The sequence below is a fragment of the Labrus bergylta genome, chromosome 11 (assembly GCF_963930695.1).
Source record: "Labrus bergylta chromosome 11, fLabBer1.1, whole genome shotgun sequence".
NCBI classification, from domain to species: Eukaryota; Metazoa; Chordata; class Actinopteri; order Labriformes; family Labridae; genus Labrus; species Labrus bergylta.
Window position 1 is genome coordinate 3,237,443 of NC_089205.1, and position 23,625 is coordinate 3,261,067.

Consider the following 23,625-nt stretch of genomic DNA (forward strand, 5'->3'; position numbering starts at 1 on the left):
AAACAAAGAAATGCAGAATAATTTATTCCTGTCTAACTTTTTGGAGCTGCATTAAAACAGAACTTTTGCATAAGCCTGCATTCTGTACTCTTTCTAGCTCGTTCCATGCTCTTTTTGTTTGACTGTTCCCGGCTGTTCAAAAAGGAACCCCCCATTGTGTTTTGAAATCTTTGTTGCACTGTACATTGCCAGCCTTTGTAGCACCGTCACACAATGCCAGTTTCAGACAGAGCGGCTCAATATGTGTGGTCAGCCTATTCTCCCCCTGCACGCTCAACACGATTCATCTCATCATTGCTTCAAGATAAAAAAATAGCCATGCACGCTGCATGGCAAAGGCCACTGTGTGAGGATTTATTCTGGAAAAATCAAGGACACATTCAGGTGAGTTCTTCATTTTATAACTTTCTACTATTAAACAAAAGAGGAGCTTGTCTAACTGTCTGGCAAGGAGTCAGACTGACAGAAAAACTCATATTTATAGAAACCCAGTTATAAAGAGCTACAAATGATAAGTCTGTGTGATGTGAAGTTTCAACTTTAGTGTGGAAAAGAATGAAAGCCACTGAAAAACACTGAAGGTTTAAAGTTACAGAAAAGGCTTTGCTGAAGCTGACATTTATATATTTTAGATGAATTACCTCCTAATTCAAAACTCCCATGCTCTGACAAACAGAAATATTTCACTGAATTTATCAGCATCCTCACCTGAATTTATTTCCTCATTATATAAAGAAAAGTCTTTCATCTATAACAATAATGCACTGAATAGGATGTCAGCTGAACGCCTGAGACTGACTCAAGCTGATCCAGGTGTCTGATACCAAAACAACGTTTCTCCAACCTGTAATCAACCTGTGTATTTTTAATCAATATTATGTGCACTATTATTCTATTACTGTTTCCCTTCCCCTGGATTGTTAATCATCATCATGGGATGGGACAGTTGGGGGTGAAATGTTGAGCTTGTTTACAAAACAATCTCAGCAGAAATGTCCCCATGGGATCAATAGAGTGCTTCTGTTTCCTATTCTATGGAGCCCTAAGCGGACATGCATCAATATATTTAGTTTAACTCCGCGTCCCAGAGGTAACAAATACATTTCAGTTGTTTTCTGGAGATCTTTATTTTGGGACATCAATGGGTGGGTTTCTGCTTTCTGAAAAAACTACAAATATGTCTGCCACTGCTGCGTAAAAGTCTGAATCTGATATTACTTCACCATGACACAAACTGGACAATAGTTCATGCTGTGTATAAAAGATGAGTTCTGTATTATGTTAAACTAGAAACTACATGAAATGAATGTTTACGCTGACACCCTGACCCTATAGAGCACATATTCTATAACTTGGACTTTTAGTAGGTCCAGAGGCATTTAGCTATATTCACAATACATCAAGAAGAGCAAAAATGAAAGTTGTAAAGGTCTGGTAGTCCAGATGATGACCTGTCAGGTCACCCCCAACCCCCACCTCCCACACACATCAGCAAAAATCAACCCTGAGATATTGCCACATTAATAAATTAGGGTTGATATTCCATTACACAAATGACACATTCAAAGACCTAATCTAATGTCAGGCACATTTTACTCCATTGGTTTTGGTACAATACATTTTAAAAGGATAAAATATCTGTTACTTTAATGATCCCCACTATCAAAAAGGACTGACGCTTTAAAAAAAATTATGTCTCTTTTATAAGCTGCACACTGCCTTACTGTAATTGCACAAGTACATTGCCAACTTTCGGATTTATGCGTTGGATAAATCCCAATGTTGCCAATGTCTAACGCATAAAATCTAAAGTTGCCAAGTTGACAACGTTTGATGCTTCAATCCCAACCAAAGTCTAAAGTATAAATGGAAGTTGAGCTTGTATAGCACATTACTAGTCTTCTGACTACTCAAAGCACTTTTAAACCGCAGGTCACAGCTTTTGTATAATTAAGAAAGTGTGCAGGAGTTTGCCTGAAAATGTTATTAATTACACAACAAATTATCCTATATTGGGTTTCCAGGACTTCTATTTGTGATGCTGTGTTATCAAGCAGGATCAGGCCAGGATCAACTTTTCAAGGGGCATAAAGGTCCGTCCAGCCAATTGTTGTATAGGCAGGTCCCCTCCCCACAAGAACCTGTCCTCCCAGGAAGCGCTGGCGCTCCTTTGAGGACCATTTGGAGGTAAAAATAAAAGGACACTGGTCTTGATTTAGACATGATCCTCCCAGTGGAAACATTCATCCTACGTCCCAATTCAAGGGTAAATCCTTCAGAGGGCTCATTTAGAGACTGATAACATCCCAGTGGTTCATTGAGGGCTGAAAGATGCGCTGTATACCTTCATAACCCAACATATCCCATGATTCATTGCAGACCAATTCATTGTTCAGGCTGAGTCAGGAGCGTCTCTAAGATTTCTGGGCCCCATGAAAAGATATCTCATTGGGCTCCTCTGCCACAGTCAACCCTGAGATATTACCATAACCACACCTCCATTACCGAATGGATTATTAAAAGATTTAAGTTTAGGTCGGCCACATTTTACTCATTCAGTGCTTTTTGATAGCACACGTATTAAAAGGAATATTGCCAATATTGCACAAATATGTTTAACATTTCAGTAGGGCTTCCTTATGAAACTTCTTTTTTTTAAATATCATCTATTTCATAAGATGTGTGCTTAAGAGAAGAATGAGTCCGTCATGAATTATATTGACAACAGTGGGATTTGTGCGTCAGACTATAAGAACACATACTTTCATTTGTGCAGTCCGACTCACAAATCCCAATGTTGCAAATGTTTTTTGTGCAATTTAGACAGTGTGCAGGAACTTCCCTCCATTTGTTGAAAAAAAAACAAGAAATTTCCAAATATTTGATTACCTCAGACTTCTATTTTTGGTGCCATGTTGTCAAAATTTTACTAGAATCGTATCAAAGATTAAAATTCTTAAAGCAAATTACACAAAGCTGGCTGGATGATAAACCCTCCTCTATTAATGCATGGAAGTTAACAGTGGAAGATATTAAAGAAATGGAAAGAATTACATATAGGCTAAGACACAGAGAAGATGAATTCATGTGTTACTGGAGTAAATGGATAAAGGAAACAGATAAAGTGGAATAATAACAGGTATGTAAATTAAATTATATTAAATTAAGAGAGTAGTGAAGGAACATTTCATGTATGTATTCTTGTATGTTTAAAAAACTATATATAAAAATGTGCCAGGATGAACAAAAATTGTGATGAAATATGACAACTTGTAATGAAGTAAAACAGCCTGCACTAAAGTATTAAAAAAAAAGATTAAGATTAAAATTCTGGTATTGTGACACTGTTAAATAATTATAAATACAGTATATCGCCTGTCCATAGCCCTAAAAGGTCGGTTTGATTATTTTTTGTGAGTGTGACTTCTGTTTTGTTTTTTGTTTGTTTCATTTGTTTTTTGTTTTGAAATAAATTCTTGGAACAAATTTTGCTCTGCTATGTTTTGTTTTTTTGTAACCAAACTAGTAGTGTCTTAAACAATAAGGTATGTAACAAGGGTAGGTGTAATAAGCTAAAGCTTCAATCTACACCTTTTCAGTCAAAATGTTTTTGTTTTTTTCTTGTGACCGAAATAAATCATTATTATTATTATTACTACAAGTAAAAAAAAAAATGATATGCTGGCTGACTGGCTGTTAACATCCCTAATGATGTGTCATTTACCTTCTCTCTCAGGGTGAGCGATGGGGGATTGGTCCATTCTCGGCCGCTTCCTGTCCGAGGTCCAGAACCACTCCACAGTGATCGGGAAGATCTGGCTCACCATGCTGCTCATCTTCCGCATCCTGCTGGTGGCGCTGGTGGGCGACGCCGTGTACAGCGACGAGCAGTCCAAGTTCACCTGTAACACCCAGCAGCCCGGCTGTAACAACGTGTGCTACGACACCTTCGCCCCCGTGTCTCACCTGAGGTTCTGGGTGTTCCAGATCGTGCTGGTGTCCACGCCGTCCATCTTTTACATCGTGTTCGTTCTTCACAAGATCGCCAAGGACGAGAAGCTGGGCGAGCAGAAGCCTCAGGTGTTGACTCAGAGAGCATCCAGACAGAGGCGGGAGAGGAGCATGGAGAAGGAGGGGGTGGAGTCTCTGAGAGTGGGCGTGCCTACATACTGTCCCCACTACAGGGAGGACTGGGACCCCCGGGACAGGGAGGGGGAGGGTCAGAGGTACCTGGAGGAGGATTATGGCGAGGTCGGGGAGGACCCCACCCGTCAGTCCAACCAGATCCTGCTCATCTACATCCTGCACGTGCTGCTGCGCTCCGTCATGGAGATCACCTTCCTGATTGGTCAGTACTTCCTGTTTGGGTTCGAGGTGCCTCACCTGTACCGCTGCGAGACCTACCCCTGCCCCACCCGGACGGACTGCTTTGTGTCCAGGGCCACAGAGAAGACCATCTTTTTAAACTTCATGTTCAGCATCAGCCTGGGCTGCTTCGTGCTCAACATGGCCGAGCTGCACTACCTCGGCTGGGTCTACATCTTCAGGATCCTATGCTCCGCATGCTCCACCTGCTGCGGTCAGGACAGGGACACCATCCGCCTGTACTCCCACCACAACCCCCTCCTCCTGCAGCTCCGACACTCTCTGAGGGGACAGCTCGTCCTGCAGACACCGTCCGCCATGGTCCCCGAGAAGAGCGGGGGTCTGCTCGCACATGGCCCGGCCATCTCCTTCGAGACCGACTCGACCGTCGAGTGCACGTCAAAGAGGAGTCCAGAGAGCAGGGACAAGGTCAAGGTGAAGCTGGCCAACATGGCCCGCATGGGACGGACTAAGAAGTCCTGGCTCTGAGAGAGACCACTTTAGATCCGCGACGAAGAGGACTGACACGCTTCACATGGACATTAATATTAAAAAGACAATGTGACCTTTTAAACTGCTGACACATCACTTTATATCTGAGACAAAGAGAACTGTAACACTTCACATGGACATTCATTTTCTGAATATGTAGACAGCAGGAGAATCTGTTTCTTTAGCTGTGTCCTAAATCAGTTCAGTATACTTAAAGTACACAGACAGCAGAGCAGTGAAGAGAAGTTGAAGGATTTCTTTCTCACCTCTTACACAATCAAGACTGAGGCAAAGTGTCAGTGTTGATTTCATCAAAACTTTTGATTATTACTTCTGCTACAAAAAAGTATAAATCGTACAAAACACACGTCATAAGTAACTTAAATGACGTAGGAAATTATTTCAACCCAAACCAGCTTTGAAAAAATATATATTGATCCAACCTTTACTTAGCCAGGTTTGTCGAGACAGTCAGCAGCAAAAAACACAAAGTTACAGACAGAGACACAAAAGGAGAGAAGGAGACAAAGTCAGTCAATCAAATAAGCAATCAATCTATTTGTATAGAGCCAGTTCATAACAAAAGTGATCTCAAGACACTATCAATGAGTATAAACTGGGAACCAGTAGTTCAAGCAGTTGAGCTAAAAACATCAACATCCTGTAGAATCTGCTTCCAAGTGTTTCATTTTAGATTTTAAAACATTTAAGGACTTCAGTTCCTTGCGTTTGAAGTCATTCTGTAACAGACTCCAGGCTGAGGGCGCAGAATTAAAAAACCTTTTTCGAATGTATTTCCGAGCGTTTGGGACAGAGAGTATTAAGAGATCCTGAGAATGCAAAAAACATCTAGTACTACTTCTATTTATTTAAACCAAACCGAGATGATTTGGTCCCTAAATTTTACCAAACAGCGACTGTTTATTACCTTAAATACGTGTAACAAAGGCTTTCTTCTTCTTCTCTTGTCTGCACTTTCATCTGGCTGTTTCCTCTGTGACTACACTTCATTTTTGACACATTTTGTGCTTAAGTGGTAAATCCTTTAAGAGAATTACAGATGTGGTCATTCATGTGATTCTGTGAGACCATGTTGGATATTTCTGTCACTTTATGTGCATATAATCTGGAATCTCGACATCATGAATGTCTTCAAGTTGATGCATGTAAATGTCTGTCTTTATAACTGGCCTCCAACACGTCCTAGAGTTTAGAACAGCCTGATAACTCCTCATACCTGAAGATGTTTTTAGTTATAACTCTGGTTTATGGAGATATTGTGAAGAGTACAGATGAAATAATCTGGTGTTTTACAGCATTATCAAGTTTAAAGAACAACTGTGGGGATCACTTTTTCAAGCAACATGAAAACAGAACTGACTTAAAACAAGCAGAAAGAGAAACCTTTGGTAAAGAATTTACGATTCATCTAATCCGTGTTAATAACTTCACCTAGAAATGCTCCACCCTGTGCAGAGCTGATGATGTTGGGACACAGCTTTAGATTCATGATCCTGCTCAGTCTGTACGATGATTCAGATATTTAAAATGAAACAGAATATTAACACACATGTTGATTGTTCACATCATACTCAGCAGTGGTTTCTAAATTATTGTTGAGGCAGATTGGGTTTCAGCATGGACATGGAATAATTCCTCATAAAGTTTAAAATGATCACGTTTATAGAAATGATGAAGTTTCATTTCTGTGCTGTTGCTGCTGAAGTTTTAAACCTAAATCAGATATTTGAAAGTTTTGACTGTGTTGTGATGAAGCAGCCGCCACAGTGTGACACTGTTGTTATTTTTGGCCCTCTTTAGGCTTCATTTTTATTTTTATTTTGCTGTGAACAATCATGTTGTCAACCTTTCAGTTTTCACACAGAAGAGTTCTTTATCTGGATAAAAGAGGACTTAGTAGGCATTATCAACTTTCTTATTTTTTTAAAGATCACACACACACATGACACAAGCCTGTAGGTTGTTATTTTGCAGTTTATTCCTAACAGCCTATCTCACAGTTATAATAACTTACAGAGAATACATTTTTACATTCAGTGAACAGCAGTAATGTACACACCACAACTCTAACCTGAAGATTTCAGAAAGTCTGCCCCTGAAATCCTCCTGAGAATGTTTTCACACGAGAAATGTTCACTGTCGGACAGAAGAAGCAGAGTCTTTTGACATTAAGACAGTTTTTGTCTTTATATCAGTGCCACATGTAATTGGACATTATAACAGTAGAGACAAAGAGTTTTAAAGAACATACTGGTGAGCAGAGAAGAAAATGAAGGAGCTTCATTACGTGCACATCGATCCCAGGATATAAACGCCATCGCCCCCTCCTGCTCACTCAAGGGGAATTTTCCTGCTGCGTTCACAAATCTCACCCTGACTTCTCACTGAAAATGTACAAGGAGGCTGGCAGGAAGAAGTCTGACTCAAGCCAGGGTGAAAACTTTGGCTCTTTATTCACATATCCAGCTCACGCTGAAAAAAGTTTTTTTAAATGTGAAAACATCACAAACCATCAGATCATCATGTGCAGTATGCTCCATATGTGGTAACAAACAGTAGCCTAATGATATGTGCTAATATTAGTTTATTGTAAAGGGTGGGACAGTGCTTTGTAATTAGGTTAAATGAAATGTATAAATATCACAGTTTGATGTCTAATGTTGTGTTTTGATCAGCTGACTGGTCACCTCGATCAGTCATCCTGAGCTCTCATCTCGTGTTTGGAAATGATGAAGTCACATCATCTATCTGCAAACTGTTTACAGTCTGCTAATGTTAGCTGACGGAGGGTAAAACATATTTAATATACACAGCATGTCCTTTATAACCCTGATCAGCTAAACATTCCTCAGGTGCTATGACACATTCTGTCCTGCAGGTGGAGCTCTAAGCTCGTAGTGCAGTATGTCCTGTCACTGCTCACATAACCAACAATGTACAGTGTTTAAAGATTAAAGATGTACACTTTTGATCTCCATGGCAACAGATAATTAAAATAAAATAAATTACTTTTGAGAGAAATATGAGTGCTCTGTAACAAACATTAAATCTCCTGTCTGGTTCAGATTTAATAAACGTGTTTTTCTTTCTATGGTATAAACCCATTTATTGCATCTGAATTATCACTAAAAATCCAGTTGATAATCAGCATGTCTCTGCTGATTATCAAACATTTTCATTATGTCACAGTCTGTCTCTGTTCCATGCCTGCAGATTTACTGTTACAAATTTCAGACTTCATCTCCACCATCACCTGTTTCCACTTCAGTATTTTGTACATTTAACCAACTTTCATTCAGCACCTGTCTGTTCCTCTTAGAACATAGATCTCTGTCTGACTTTGGGTCCTACCTCTGTCCTGCAAAACCAACACTGACAGCCAACCTGCAGCTCAACTGCAAGAAAGAGACCAAAGACAATGAAATGTGGTAACAGTAATGTTTTATAAAGGTAGATGTTTAGTGTACAGCCAAATCTGGAAGGCTTTGAATAATAAACTGGACCTCACCTGTAACCCAGACAGTCTGAAAACTGGAGTTCTCCTATGTTTTTATGAAACCATCTTATGAGTATGTTTAAGCTCCTCCTGACTCTGTCCTTAATATAGTTGTTTACCATACAGTGAGTGTTCAGGTGTAACACATTATTTGATCAAATCTCTGTTTTCTCCAGAGTTACTTCACAATCTTGAGCTGAGAATCCTTTCCAAAATACAACTCTTGTACCAATTGGTCGTGCAGAGTATGAATGTTTGCAGATTAAGGATGTTGCTGTTTAGTGTTTAGGTGGCATCACTTTTTTCTTTATTTGTTTTGGTTTGATTTTGTGCAATTAAGATAGTGCTCTCCCTCGTTTTCTTGCAGCAACTTTTGGTCAAAAATATGGTGCCTAAAAGGTAATACTGTTTATTTGTAAAATTAAGACACTGTGTTGGAGTTTCAATGGATTCTTTTATGTTGCCTATACTAACTTCTTCTCTTACATATCAATTTTCTAAAATACAATTAGACCTATCTTTTTAATGCTTCAGTACTTTCTGATAACATCCATCATTGAAATAAAGATTGTATCATTTGTATCAAAGGGGTGTTTTGAAAGAGTAAAATGTTGACGACCTAAATTTAAATCTTATAATGAGTCATTTGTGTAATGAATGTGTGGTTATAATAACATCTCAGGGTTGACTGAGGCTGTGATGGAGGTGCCCGCATATCTGTTCATGGGACCCTGAAATCCTGGACAAGCCTCTGGACAATCCTGCAGCACAGGTGAACTCATTTTTTAAATGTAAGCCTATTTTATTTAAAGGTGTGCTCGGCTCTTTGAATGATTATTATTTCAGACAGGTAACCCATCATATCTCTACATTTCGCGTCAGTGCATCTGATTGTTGACCGTTTAACGGGGGCAGGGCCTGAAGAATTACGTCACACAGTCGGTCAGTGACGTAGGAGGAGGGACCGCAGACGGACTGATCCCACGTGTGACGGAGCGCCGTCTTCCGAAGCCCGGCTCCATCCTCCGACCCTCCGTCCGCGAGTGTCCGTCAGTCAGCGCTTGCAGCCCGGGCAGACATGGAGGGAGACCGGGGCCAGTCTTCGCCTGGAAGCCCGAGCGATCCGCACCAAGACCCGGGGTAAGGTGACCATCTGTCGGCGTGATTTCACTGCTGCGTCTCACCCTAGCTGTTCTTTAAGAAACTGTTTGACTTTCCTCTGCCTTCATGGTCCGGTCAGCGGCTCATGTTTAAAATGTAAAATCAGACCTACCTTTAGCGGTATACGGCCCCGATGTGAGCTGTTACTGCGCGGGTCGAAGGACGCACCAAACCTCGTTTAGAAATCTCCCGTTTTAATACTACCATACCTGTGGCTTTACACACACGAGTTAAAAAAATGTGATTTTCTCATTTAACGTAATTTAACTTGTTCTTTTATGATCGGCATGTAGTTAACTGGGTTAGCTTCAAGTTTTTTCAATTAAACATATAAATAAGAGTTGGTATGCTGCTTCTTAGTAACTACTCACTGACAGTGAAGATGTAGCCTACATTTGTCTAACCTGACCCAGATTGAAAGTTGAACTAAGCAATTATTAACTCTGCACAGTGTATGAAATGCATGCCGAATGCAACACCATTTTCAGACAAAACCTCTGCACTCTGCAGTTTTCATTCATCCGTCGTTGTTTGCTTCTTATAAGAAAGAAGAGTTTACACTGCATGTTTTGAATGAAGGCTGGCGGGATTCCTCAAAAGCGGACAGAAGGGCTGCTGCTGCTGCCTGATCGGCTTCGGGATCTGAGCTGTCCTTTCTTCTGACTCATATTGTCCCTACATTTTAAACTTCAATGCAGACAGAAAATAATTCAGCTCGACGTCAGAATTTTCCATAATAATCTGGACTAACTTCTGGGTTTTTCTTCCTCCTAAAGGAAAATGTTCATTGGTGGGCTCAGCTGGCAAACTTCACCAGGTAAGACCTCTCTCTCTCTCTCTCTCTCTCTCTCTCTTTGTGTTAAGCAGTGCATGAGTCCTCCATTAGACATCTGTGTATCACTCTGACATTCACTGTTTACTGTTTTCTGAATTAAAACTCATTATAAAATGGTGTCATTGTTTCTCAACAGACAGCCTTCGAGATTATTTCAGTAAATTTGGTGAAATCAGAGAATGTATGGTGATGAGAGACCCGACCACTAAACGCTCCAGGTAATTATTATCACATCAACATTCACACCTGTAGAAAACAATGTGCAATGTGAGCTTGTGTCCTGCAGTGTAATAACTCCCTGCAGACATTAAAGTGTGTTGGTTGTGAATGAAAAGATAATGCAGTTTGACATTGTCCTCAGAGCTGAGGAGAAAAACCCCCCTGCTTTTACTCCCCTCGTTTATTACCTTTTCATGCCTTTCTAAAAGGATGTCACAATGCTACATATGAAAGTAAACAGTCGTTTAAACAACCTTACACAATCACATTGACTGTCTGAATGAAATCTTGAATAAAATTCTGACATAAAAAAGTGTGCAAGAGTGCAGCAAGGAAAGAAGTATGGATGCAGACGTGCAGTAAAGTCTGTCTGTTCTGTGAAAATGACAAACTTGATGTAATAAATGTTGTTTTGTGTGTCTGCAGGGGTTTTGGCTTCGTCTCGTTTTCAGACGTCACCAGCGTAGATAAAGTGTTAGCACAGAGGCAGCACCACTTAGACTCTAAAGTGGTACGTTCACCTTTTTTATTCTGATTACATGACACACCCTGACATGATTTATCCGTCCTGTGACACCTCTGTGTGAACACCTGTGGGAGCAAAGCATGCTGGGAACACTGGCTTCATGCAGCAGTTTGAGTTTTTTTTTAAATCTGTTCTGGCTCAAAGATCTCAGAGTGTGACAGGGTCTGATGGAGTTTGTGTTTTTGGGATCATTTTTTTATTTTCGCTGTGGTTCGTCCGAGCTGGAATACATCAGATCTGTGATACTTGAATTTAAAGGGTGCTTTCACACCTCGATCATTCAGAGAAGTAGTTCTTTTTTTTCATTTTACCAGGAAAACCCCATTGAGACTAAAAATCTCTTTTTCAAAGTTTAAGACAAACAATGAGCAGCAACGCATACCAACATAATACAAGATGCATCAGAGAGACACTGGTGGTTAAAGCTGTGTTTTTCAGTGTGAAGGTTTTCTGGTTTAAATCACCAGAGCCTGGTTGTTTGAAAAACTAAATTCATATCAAAATGATTCTGCTTTGAAAATCCACTTTTATTTCTATCCAGGATCTCACTTTGTCTCGAGTTTTTCAAATGCGTGATTTAGTCTGTCCTCTCTCTCTCTCTCTCTCTCTCTCATCTCTCTCTCGCAGATCGATCCTAAAGTTGCCTTCCCCAGACGAGCTCAGCCAAAGGTAAGACGAGTTCTGGTGTGATTGACCTGTTATATCTCTGCTGTCTGAATGAGGGGGTGTGGACGGTTTGGTTGTGTCCATGTCCATACATGTTGACTGATTAAAGATAAACGAAATGAAGAAGAAGATGAAGAGTTTTAATTCAGAGAAGCTGTGGCCAACAGTAAGTTTGTTTAACACTCAACCAGTTTGTCTAATTGATGCTTTTTGTCTCTTTGGTATCTAATTAAGTCTTCAGAGAAACTGTCAGAGCTCTCTCTCATCTGGTTGTCCTCCTGCTTGTTGGAGCTTTATTTAAATCAGAACTGCTGTTTGAGCACATTATTAGTGACGGTTTTGTTTTGTATTCAGAAGATGGTGCAGATCTTTGTGTGTGTGCGTGCGTGTGTGTGTCTACGTGTGTAACATAAAACAGACACAAGGCATTAGGTGTTAGTAAAGCTGCAGAGCCTGAAGGTTAAACTGACCTGCAGTCAGCTAATTATTCAGAACAAAGATTAGTGCAGGAAACACATTTTCATTCATAGACACACTGCTGTGTGTGTGTGTGTGTGTGTGTGTGTGTGTGTGTGTGTGTGTGTGTGTGTGTGTGTGTGTGTGTGTGTGTGTGTGTGTGTGTGTGTGTGTGTGTGTGTGTGTGTGTGTGTGTGTGTGTGTGTGTGTGTGTGTGTGTGTGTGTGTGTGTGTGTGTGTGTGTGTGTGTGTGTGTGTGTGATTCATTAAAGGCTTTAAACATCTAACATAGTGATATCTATCACAGCTCCTAATAGATTCACTTACTCTCATAATCAAAGAGTTTAAGGATCAACCAGTTTGTTTAACATTCATTACTAGTTTGATCATTGATTAAAGATAGAGTCAGAAGCTTTTTCCTAAAAAATACATATAATCTTATAAAAAGTAATGTGACCAAATCATCACTCATGGTCCTCCGTACATGTGTGGTGGTGTCCTCTGCCTGGATTTTGATCTTTTGGTTTACTTTGGTTGACATGTGACATTTCTGGGTGTGGAGCTGGTGTGTTCCTCCCAGCCAATGACAGCCCACAATTGAGTTAAAGAATGGACACAATTCAGCAATTGGACATGATACAAACCAGCGAATAAGACAGACGTCGATGTAACGACAAAGAAGAGAAAATATTATCATAGTGAGGCAAAACGCCATGCTGATAAAGTTTGTTCCATATCGAGTGTGAACCTTGTGTTGGCTGATTAGGTCTGCTTTCTGTTGGACTGGAAGGTGCCAAACACCGGTGGTTAGCTTGTGCTAGCGTGCGCTAACCTGCAGTGTAGGTATGAGCAGTAAATGTACATACTACGTCCTGCAGTGAGTGAACGCTTCAGAGGACGATGAGTCCAGGAGGAGTGGCCCAGTTTGAATGTTGTGTTGACAAGCTGCATGAACAATGACTCTACCTTTGATCTGTTTCTGTATTTTTTAGGATATAAAGTAAAAATGTCTGATTCCTGTTCTGTTTTCTGGTTTCTTTCCTCTCTGAGAGTAAGCTGAATCTTTTTTTTTGCATTCAAAGAGGTCATCTTGGTCTTTGAGAAACACTAATCCACACTTTCCACCAGTTTATTATCCTTTATAGATCAAACAACGAATCGATTTACCTCGATAATAAATTGACAGTCATCTTGAAAACAGCTGTGACTGCAGGTTTCACAGACTGTCTGTCAGAGCTTCTCTGAGACTCAACGTCTTTATTTACATGTCTTTATCTTGGAGATCCTCAAATGATCTGCTGAAAGGATGAAGTGAGGAGGAGGAGGAACAGAGAGGACTGAGGGAGGAACAGGAACACACTGAATGAAGAAAATCTGAAGGACTGCCGGCAGATTTGAGTTGATAACTGTTCATTGAATGTAATGATCCGTATCAGAGCAGAAATCTGCAAACAAAGAAACAGACAGAGTGAAAAGATTGAACACTGATGCAGAAACAGATGGTTTCTTTAATGTTCTGCATATTTAAATAAGTCTCTCTGAAGAGACTGAAGGATCAAGTGTTGTATTGCTCTCTTGTCAGTTGTTGGGTAGGACTTTTCAAATCTGAAAAAAACATTTGATAAACTTTGTGTTTGTTGGTCAGGAATAATGAAGGATTTGTTTATGTTTTCACGAGGGTTCTTGATTAGCTCTGATGTGATTCTTTCTGCAGTACAGTTTGTCACAATACCAAAAATACAACGTGTATGATTCTAGTAAAAATCAAAAATTGTTGACATTTGTTTGATATCATGCTAACAAAAATAAAAGGTAGGGCTGCATGGGAAATAAATCAAGTTTCAATTTCAAATACGATTTTGTCTTCCCGTAATCATGAATACGAGATAATCAAGATGAAACGTTTACTGTGTTGCACGCAGCTCATTCTGTCTGTAAGTTTTGTGATGTGTGGTTAATGTTTTAAAGTGTTTGTTGATATAGTACACAAGTAGATCACCACTACCATAAAAAACATATTTAATCATTTTTATTAATTAATATTATTATTATTATTTTATATTTATTTATTTCACTTCACTTTTTTTTCATTAGTGGTGTTTAATAATCATGATCTCAGTATCAATCAGAATACTGGTGATTTACATTTAGCCCTAATATCGGATAATTGTTTAGAATTCGCAAGCAAACTCCTGCACACCGTTTAAACTTCACAAATACAGTACGTTGTTGAAGTTTTTGTTTTTTTGTTTTGCAGTTTAGACAAGGCTGTCTCTTTCTCCTTTTGTGTGCTGAGAAGCAAAGCGCTGCAAGTCCGTCTTGTCTCTATGACAACAGTCTGTTGACAAAGATCACTGCTCTGTTACTTTTGACTTTACGTTGTGTTGAAATCTTTTTCTCCTGATCAGAAGAGGATGTGGGTACAAGACACGATCTGTAGGTGAAAAAAACTACGGGGAATATCATTTTGAAAAGAGCACCGGAGATGTCAACAGCACCTTTCTGAAAAATAGAACAATTTTCATTTCAGCACTAGTTCAGTAGTGCTCGGAAAAAAGACGCTGGGCTCTGCGCTTTTTCTCCAAATGGCCGCCTGATGCTGCAAACGCTCTCTTCTCATTGGAAACAATTGAAAAAAAGACGCTGCCGCTCCACGCTAGGTGGAAACAGGGCCTATATCTCTGTACAGATATTCTTCGAGTAATCTCAAGAGCCCTGTTGTTTAATTTAACAGTATTCAATCCTAAAATCAGGTCGTTCACAAGGAAAACAGAATTAGGCTTTCCGATAAAATCGGGTAGTTAAATCCTGATTTTAATCCTGATCAAAGTTTGAGTTGTTTAAACCTTAAAGTAGGATTTTGAAGACTTTGGTCTAAAACATCAGGAGCATACAGCAGAGGGCTGATTCAGACTGGAGTAGCCTACAGAGCAAATATGTAGAAAAACTGTTCAAATGTTCAAACAAAACATTTGACCAAGAAAGCTGCTATTTTAAGATATTTTATAAACTGATTTATTTGCACAGGAATGATGTTTCATTTTGGTGAAAAGTCGATAAAGAACACATTATAGAGTTGTAAAACTCTTCAAAATATTTAATCAGAAAGCATCATTATCAAACATTTGATATTGTATTCAAAGTAGCTAAGATAACTCTTAGTTTGTGTGGATATTGGCGTCCCCAGTGGACAAATGATCTCCTTAAGTAATCTTGATTTAGTGTCTGGGTGGGCTGGTGGGCAAGCAGTTCATTTGTGAACCCCATGTACAGAGGCTGTTGTCCTCCTTTCATTCCCCAATGTTTCTCTACCTGATATCTGACTCCACTATCTGGTCTCTCCAAGCTGAGCTGGATAACCTGGTCCTTGGTAGAAAAAAAGGATTAACAGATACAGTTCATTTTTATCTGGAGTAAACCTTTTGAACAACAAGGATTGATTTAAGCTGTTCTCTCTCTATCTCTCTTCTCTCTCTCTGTCTCTCTCTATCTCTATCTCTATTTCTCTCTCTGTATTTCTCTCTGTCTCTCTCTCTCTCTTCTCTCTCTCTATCTCTCTCTGTCTCTATCTCTATCTCTCTCTGTATGTCTCTCTCTCTCTCCCCCTTTCTCTATCTCTCTTCTCTCTCTCTATCTCTCTCTGTCTCTCTATCGCTATCTCTCTCTCTCTCTATCTCTCCCTCCCTCTATCGCTCTCTCTCTCCCTCTCTCTCTATCTCTCTCTCTCTCTCTCTCTCTTTCTCTCTCTCTCTCTCTCTCTCTCCAGATGGTGACGAGAACAAAGAAGATGTTTGTTGGGGGACTATCTTCAAGCACAGTGATAGAGGATGTGAAGGTGTACTTTGAACAGTTTGGAAAGGTAAGTGTGTGTGTGTGTGTGCGTGCGTGCGTGCGTGCGTGCGTGCGTGCGTGCGTGCGTGTGTGTGATCATTCAGAGCAGAGTGTGATGAGCAGAGTGTGATGTCTTAAGTGCTGCTGGTGGTTCTTGTTGAAGTTTCAGCTCTGAGCATGAACTCAGACAGGACCACAGATTCTGATGGAGGTGTAATGTTTGTACTTCCTGTATGAACTATTTTTAGTCTATTATACTAAAGTCGGTGTTGTTGAATGAACAGATACAACTTTTGTCTGTCATGATGATGTCAGTCTTGTTGGTTCAGTAAGTGTAAGTTTTTTGAAATTTAAAATCCAAACTTTAAAAAAAAAGTTGCATATAAACCAAAGTGCCAAAATCATAGCTATGACTAAGATAAAAAAAACCTTTTACGATTTGTGCATGACTCCTGCTATTTCAAGTTTCAAGTTCTTTAATTTTTAAACTGAAAGCACCTCTCTGTTGTTTCTCTTGTTTTTTGTATAATGTGGATTATTTTGGTTACACTTCACTTGAGTCCACTTTAATTTGCAAGAATTTGATTTACATTTGCAAACTACTCAAGCACCACAGACTCTGTATTAAACGGATGAGTGGAATAACGCAGCGTGGCTCATTTCATTGAGCCGCCGTCTCAAGCTTCTTTATCAAAGATGCTGTACGGGCACAAGTTTGTGATCTTCTAAGCTTGTGTTGTTTGGGACTGCACACACTGGCTCTGTGTAGCGAGTCCAGCTCTTGTTGCTAGCTGCTTTATATGCACATGGAGGTTGGTCGTGATGCTGCAGTTTTTCACCTTGTGTTCAGCAAAGCTTGCACATTGCACGACTTGTGTCCAACTCCAGACTACCTGCTGATTGTTAAAATCCTAAATGGTCCCTTGATCCCTGCTTTCAGTTTCGCTCACTTTGCATAGAGCTTCTCATCCATGCTTTTTTGTTTTGATTTGGAACATGTGTTGCATCATGTGGTTTAGTTTTCACTGCCACCTGTTGGCTTTATTGTGAACTGCACCATAGGCAATGCCATCACAGATTTGCGGTTTATCGATACTGTAAAATCTGCATCGGAGCACATGTTGGCAAGGAGCACAGGGCAGTATATCGCCATGTAGTTTTTTTGAGCACAGGCCTAACACACACACACACACACACACACACACACACAGACACACACAGACACACTGACATCATTTCATCTCTCTCTCTCTCTGACGTCTCCTCCGTAGAGCTTCCTCTCTCTGGACTGAGCCAGATAAGCAGGTAATTCATCATCTCAGTGAAGGGTTCATGCACACACACACACACACTCACACTCACACACTTACACACTCTCACACTCTCTCCGTGTCTCTCTCTCTCTCTCTCTCTCACACGCACACTCACTCTCTCTCTCACACGCACACACACACATAAACACTCTTATCAGCTCTTCAGGAGGACCGTGGTGAGCTCATGCGGGGTCTGCCTGAAAATGGCCTCCATATCACCATGACAACATTCAAATGATCCCCTGTATGACAAGAGACAAATTCATATATTTCCCATCATCCCTCTGTGCACGGAGCCCTCAGTTTATGCTCGTATCATTGTTCAGGAGAAAAGAGCGGTTTAACGGAGCGCTGCGCTGTGAGGGGGGTCTTTATAAATGTAAATTACCCACAATGCCTTTCTGCAGCAGAACAATGAGGAGGAACAGACGGAGAGTCTGTGTGAAGAGATACAGCTTCACTTCTTTTCTTTACTTTGCGGTCTTTATTTACTGCAGGAACATTACAATCAGACAGACTGTGACTCATCAGACAGATTCATCAAAGCATCCCGGCATTTATGGAGTCAGGTCTGAAGAGAGAACCGTGGGGATGAAGAGGAGGATTATGATTGGAACAAGAGAAACTGAGGGGAGGAGGTTTTTTTTCTTTGAGAGTAAAAATAAATCCTCAGAAAAAAAGATTGTTGGACAGGTTTTAGTTAGTTTTAGGAGCACACAGAGTTTGAGAAAGAGGAGATCTTCCTGCAGCGTCATTCACAAAGACTTGTTTATTTGACACAGGTGATGGAATCGATGATCAGGTGTGAGATCAGTCATTAGAGACCGTCTCCACCAATCAGCTGCAGGTGTAAAAACACTTATTACCATCATAAAAACTGAAACTGTGTCCCATTAATCAATTGAAACCAGCCTCATGTTCTGACTCAAAACTCAAGATTTTAAAGAGACAGATCGCTCATCTTTCCAGGGTTTGACCTTCAGACTCCTCTGTGAAAGTCACCGTGTCAGCATGAACAGAAAACATCCGGCGTCCACAGAGTACCTTCAGCTAGACGCTGCAGTGTTCTCATGACTGACGGGAATGAGACACAAACTATCAAACATATCAGATTTCAACTGTTAAAGATCCCATATTCTGCCCTTTTTGGGGTTCATATATTTAATCTATGTTCCTACTTTTGTACGTTCACAATAGATAAAGTTCTAAAAAAGTGTCTGTTTTCATGTACTGCTCCTCCTTGCTCCCTCTACACTCTGAGTCCGTCAGCTACGCTCTGTTGAGCCCACACTGTTAGACCCCACGTGGGCCAAGTCTGCTCTGATTGGTCTGCCGATCCACTCTGTTGTTATTGGTCAGTTGCTCAGCACGCGTCTCGGAAATTTCAACATGAGCTGCTGGGCTTGACACAACGAGCCAATGGGCTTAGATCAGTGATCTCACACTGACAATGACGTCACACTGACACATTTTTATGGAGGGGGGCTAGAACCGAGCGTTACATGCAGCTAATGCTACAGCTAACAGGAGGACGTAAGAGAAGCCGCGTTTCTGCCGACTTTGAATTTTTGCACATAGATGTGCCTAAACATGCACAGGACACTTGGAAAACACACTAAAGAGCATGTAAAACCAGAAAAAGAAGAATATGGGACCTTTAACATGCAGTTCCTGTGATTTCTACTTGACTCTATATCCTTTCTTCACATCACACACATGTGGTCCGGCTCTGACAGAGTGATTCAATCCTGTGACTCTGTGTTCCAAAAGCATCTCAGTGTTGAGATTCTCCTGAAGTCCCTTAACATGGTCAAACCACAACATTTAAAAAAAACAAAAAAACATTTAAAAGATGCACAGACAGAACTGACAAATCATGCATTCAGTGCTTTTTTTATACATCAGCATCATGATGTATTTATTTCAGCATCCTGTAGACCTTTTTATTGTCATTAAATCTCTGTAACATCTGCTCCTTTTGGGTTCATAGCGCTGTAGTAAACCTGATCAAACTTAAAACAGAAAACACATGTCATATGAGCTGAAATACTTGAAGGTTTCTGCATGTTTTATGCACAAGTTGGTGAAGATGTCACCCCTGCAGAGAGTTAAGTTCAGGCTTAATGTGTGTATTATTGATGATGAGGAGCGGCACCTGCTGCGGCACCTGCTGATTTTTAAAAAGATAATCCTCGTAAAAAAATCAAACAATATCGATACCTATTTGATACCAAAGCAACAAAAATAGAAGTCTTAGGCATCCACTGTTGAGCACTTTTCTTGTTTCTGATTAAAAAAAAATTGCACTGCAGAAATTGCATATAAGTTGTCAACATTTGGATAAAGTTTAAGACGCTTCACCCACTTAAGATCCTTAAAAAACAGCGACTGTATCATTTTAAAACACATGGTGTTGAAAAGTATCCCAAAGTATTGAATTATCTAAACGTTTTCCAACCTTAGTCTCCTCATCTGATCAGTTTGAGTGCCTTTTTCTGCACCTTACTCTCTATATCCTTAGCCTCTTACTGCAGTGAAATCTGTGGAGTCAATCAGATTTCATGGATCTGAGGTGAAACGCCCAAGGTGTTTTCGATTGGTCTGTGGAAAAGTTCTGGAGCATTGTGTCAGCAGGTGAAGCTCTTATCAGCTCATCTCATTTTAAATAAAGGAGGGCTCTAAAGTTCTTCCATCTGTTGGAGGAGGCTGTGGATGAAGCAGTCAGCAGAGGGAATGTGAGGTTCAGATAAAGTGTTTCTTAAAGTCTGTTTATCTGCTGCTCTCTTATCTCTCTTCTCTGGAAATCTCCACATGTCGGGTTAATAATCTGTTTGTGTCAGGTGATTGCAGTAACACAGTCAGGGGTTCGAGTCAGAAACTCGCTGCAAATACAACTGTGTTCATCTTCAGGGCAGAAACCCTCGATCAGCCGGCTCTCTCTCTTCACACAGCTCGCTCTTAAATCTCCTCCTTCCTCTTCTCCTCTTGTCTGTGTCTCTTTATTATTTCCTCTCCTCTGTGGCTTCATGTCTTTGTCATCATAATAAGTCTACTTTCTGACTTCATGCTCAGGATGAATCAGCTCTTAGGAGAGCAGATTTGGTCTGTGTGTGTGTAATTATAAGATGAATAACTAACTACAGATTAAGCTCTCAGTAAAGCACAGTATTGTATGAATGAAGTTCACCTGTGGATTTTTTAGAAATTTTTTGTGTTTCTCATTTTGACTACTTTGATAGAAGCTTCCAAAGTGCTGACTCTTGAAATATCACAATCACCCTCGTGTCTTCAAGCTTGTATGAATTTTCACTATATGATAACAATGCATGTTCTTTTCTCGTGACAGCATTCCAACATTTCCTTCTGCCTTTTCGAATGACCTGTTTGTGCTTGTGTCTGTTCTCTGATCACACGTGTACTTACTGATTAAACAGACTCTTATTCTGCATCTTGTCACGGAGTCTTGCAGTTGAGTCCTGATCTTGATTCAGTGTGGAGAGTAAAGTCTGTAACAGAAGTAAAGGCTGGAGATACTTTCTGTTTCACATTATATTCATGAACACAACCAGCTGCTTCATGAACGTTATTGTCCAGACTGTTCAGTAGATTTATTTTTTATTTTACCTTTCTTTTACCAGGTAGTCTCATTGAGATTTTGGAATCTCTTTCTCAAGAGAGACCTGGGTACATCAGTGGCAAATAAAATAATAAAAACATCGAAGTAACAGACATCAAAAACTCAAAGTAGATGCATGGCCAATACACACAACAACATCACACAAACACATTAAAAGTCAAGTACATCATTTATAGAGGATACCTCTAGATGGCCCCAGAGAGCTCAGGCCATATGTAACCAACCAAAGTGAACTCCAGACATGGAGACAGTCGAGGAGGCTACTGTTATGTTCACTCTGAGGTGGACAGAACACGCCGTCTGCACCATCTGCACGCCCTTTTAATTCCAGCATCTTCCTCCGTGCACAGATGAAACGCCTCAGATTTGTTTCCTCTTTTCAGACTGCTAAAACTGAACTGATCCGTCCCAGATATTCTGACACTGACGGACATGTTTGTCTCCAAAACTTGGTCATTATTGTCCCCGCTGCTGTGTTGACTCCGTCACATCCCCTCTACACTGCCCCCTACTGGTCATGTGTATACTGCAGCTTGAGATCACATCATGTCTTTTTTAAGGACGTGCACAGCGGACGCAGGGGAAGAGAGACAGCGACGATGTGCATGTGTAGTTTATAAGATAGTTCATCTCTGACCTGATATATTTTGTGCATCTCAATGAGACACCGATGTTTTGTATTAGTCAATCTGTGAATAAGATTTAAAAATGTTTACAGACAAACAATCAAATAAAACCACATTTCTCTGATCACTGCTTTTTTTTCTTGAGAACGCTGATTCACTCTGTGGCTTTAAAAGAGACTGAAGGAGAGATGATTTAACGAGCACTGTTCTTATTTCATCAGCTGCAGCTGTGCGTGTGTGCGCGCGCGTGTGTGTGTGTGTGCGCGCGCACATCAGCAGTCTGACATGTCTTTCCTTTTTTGTCTTTTCTCTCAGGTAGAAGACGCCATGCTGATGTTTGACAAAACCACCAACAGACACAGAGGTGAGACAGTCCAAGTTGAGATTGAAAGTCATCACTGTTGATCTGCTCCCTCTGAGTTATATGCAGCATACAAGGATATGCTACACACACACACACACACACACACACACACACACACACTCAGAAAAAAGTTGTAAACGTCCTCGAAAATTGTTCTCCCTGAAGGTCGACTCATCGTTCATCACAGATAACTTTCAGTTAGACACCAATCCATACTGAATCTGTCCCCTTATCACGCTGATTCTCCACACTGTGACACACACACACACACACACACACACACACACACACACACACACTTTATTTAACCTATCTCTCTTTAATTAGCCTCGTTTCCCCTTCGGCTGTTTTGTCCCTCTGACGTCTCGATATGGATCTGCTCTGACGTTCTGCTGATGGGGTGAGGAGGGGGATCAGGTGGGGGGGGGACAGGTAAAGAAAAGATGCCCCCCCCCCGCAGAACGGAAGGTGCAGACTAAAGGATGGAGGTGTGTGTGTGGTCTGATAAGGTTCAGAGAGCTGAGGCTGCAGAGAGACGGAGGAGGAACGATGGTTATCTCCATCCTCCTCCTCCTTCCACACACACACACACACACACACACACACACACACACACACACACACACACACACACACACACACACACACACACACACACACACACACACACACTGGACTTTACAAAGACACAGCAAACAGAGAGATTTTGCTCTTAGCAGATTTAAACATAGAAACTGACCAGTTCTTTCAATGTTTCACTTTATGTTTCTTATGATCTGTGTCTGATAGTTTTACATGTTTTTGGTCATAATAAAATAGTTTTGACTCATTTGTAGTTCAAAATCCAGTAATAACTTCCTAAATTTGACCTTTAAACTCAATACACAGTTCAATTAATGTGTGAAGTGCTTGACTCCTCAGTAGTGTTCTTACTCAAACATCAGTAATGCACTAGTTCATCAGATCTCTTCCCTGCTCCCTGCAGCTCACTGACACACCTCCACCTGTAGACAGAACGTCAATCATGACATCAGAATCAGAATCAGAATCAAAAATACTTCATTAATCCCAGAGGGAAATTCGGTAAATGCATGTGAGACGTCGTGGAGGAAGGTGGCGGCTTACAGCAGTAAAAGTATGTCTGTACTGGAGCTTGCTGTTTAATTGGAGCTGTGTGGTGTTCTCTTTCTTTTCTATGAAGTCTGCGTCGTTTTGGTTGATGTTTGCCTTCAGATCGTCTGGATTTATAAAGACCAGCCAACTGAATACAAAACCCTGGCTGGACTGACTTGTAACCTTTGTGTTTTTCCCCTGTTCTTTTAGTTCTCGCTGCCTGAGCGTTCTTTGAATTGAACATCATATTGTTTTTTGTTTATATTGAACTGAAAACGCGTTGGATGGAACTGTATGAACATTTTTACACCAACAAAATCTGCCCGTAACCAGGGTGTCATAACTGATTTCATTGGATAACAAGCATCACGTGTGATGATTTAGAATGAATGCTTTGGTCTCTTCCTGGCTCGATACCTTAGTGATGCCCTCTATTAAATTCAGGATTATTGTGGGCGGAGCCAGAGACATTCACACAGTCTTGAAAAATGTTGACAAAGAAAA

General features: G+C 40.5%; 2 protein-coding genes across 4 annotated transcripts in view; both read left to right on the forward strand.

The window, feature by feature from the left end:
* Nucleotides 1-249: 249 nt before the first annotated feature.
* Nucleotides 250-8,920, forward strand: LOC109999020 (gap junction delta-2 protein). Its single transcript, XM_065960754.1, has 2 exons — nt 250-384; nt 3,737-8,920. The coding sequence occupies exon 2, from the start codon at nt 3,745-3,747 to the stop codon at nt 4,852-4,854; it is 1,110 nt and encodes a 369-aa protein (XP_065816826.1). The 5' UTR covers nt 250-384; nt 3,737-3,744; the 3' UTR covers nt 4,855-8,920.
* Nucleotides 8,921-9,310: 390 nt separating this feature from the next.
* LOC109999018 (RNA-binding protein Musashi homolog 2-like) overlaps nt 9,311-23,625 on the forward strand; it is a 54,450-nt gene continuing 40,135 nt past the window's right edge. For all 3 annotated transcript variants that reach the window (XM_065960581.1, XM_065960582.1, XM_020653959.3), the window contains exons 1-7: nt 9,311-9,514; nt 10,312-10,352; nt 10,507-10,588; nt 11,016-11,100; nt 11,743-11,784; nt 16,004-16,096; nt 21,960-22,008. In XM_065960581.1, coding sequence (XP_065816653.1) covers nt 9,453-9,514; nt 10,312-10,352; nt 10,507-10,588; nt 11,016-11,100; nt 11,743-11,784; nt 16,004-16,096; nt 21,960-22,008 — 454 coding nt within the window. In that variant the 5' untranslated portion in view covers nt 9,311-9,452. The remainder of the gene's footprint in view (nt 9,515-10,311; nt 10,353-10,506; nt 10,589-11,015; nt 11,101-11,742; nt 11,785-16,003; nt 16,097-21,959; nt 22,009-23,625) is intronic.

Coding starts and splice junctions, on each gene's coding strand:
- LOC109999020 (XM_065960754.1), top strand. CDS start 3,745: ATGGGGGATTGGTCCATTCTCGGCCGCTTCCTGTCCGAGGTCCAGAAC.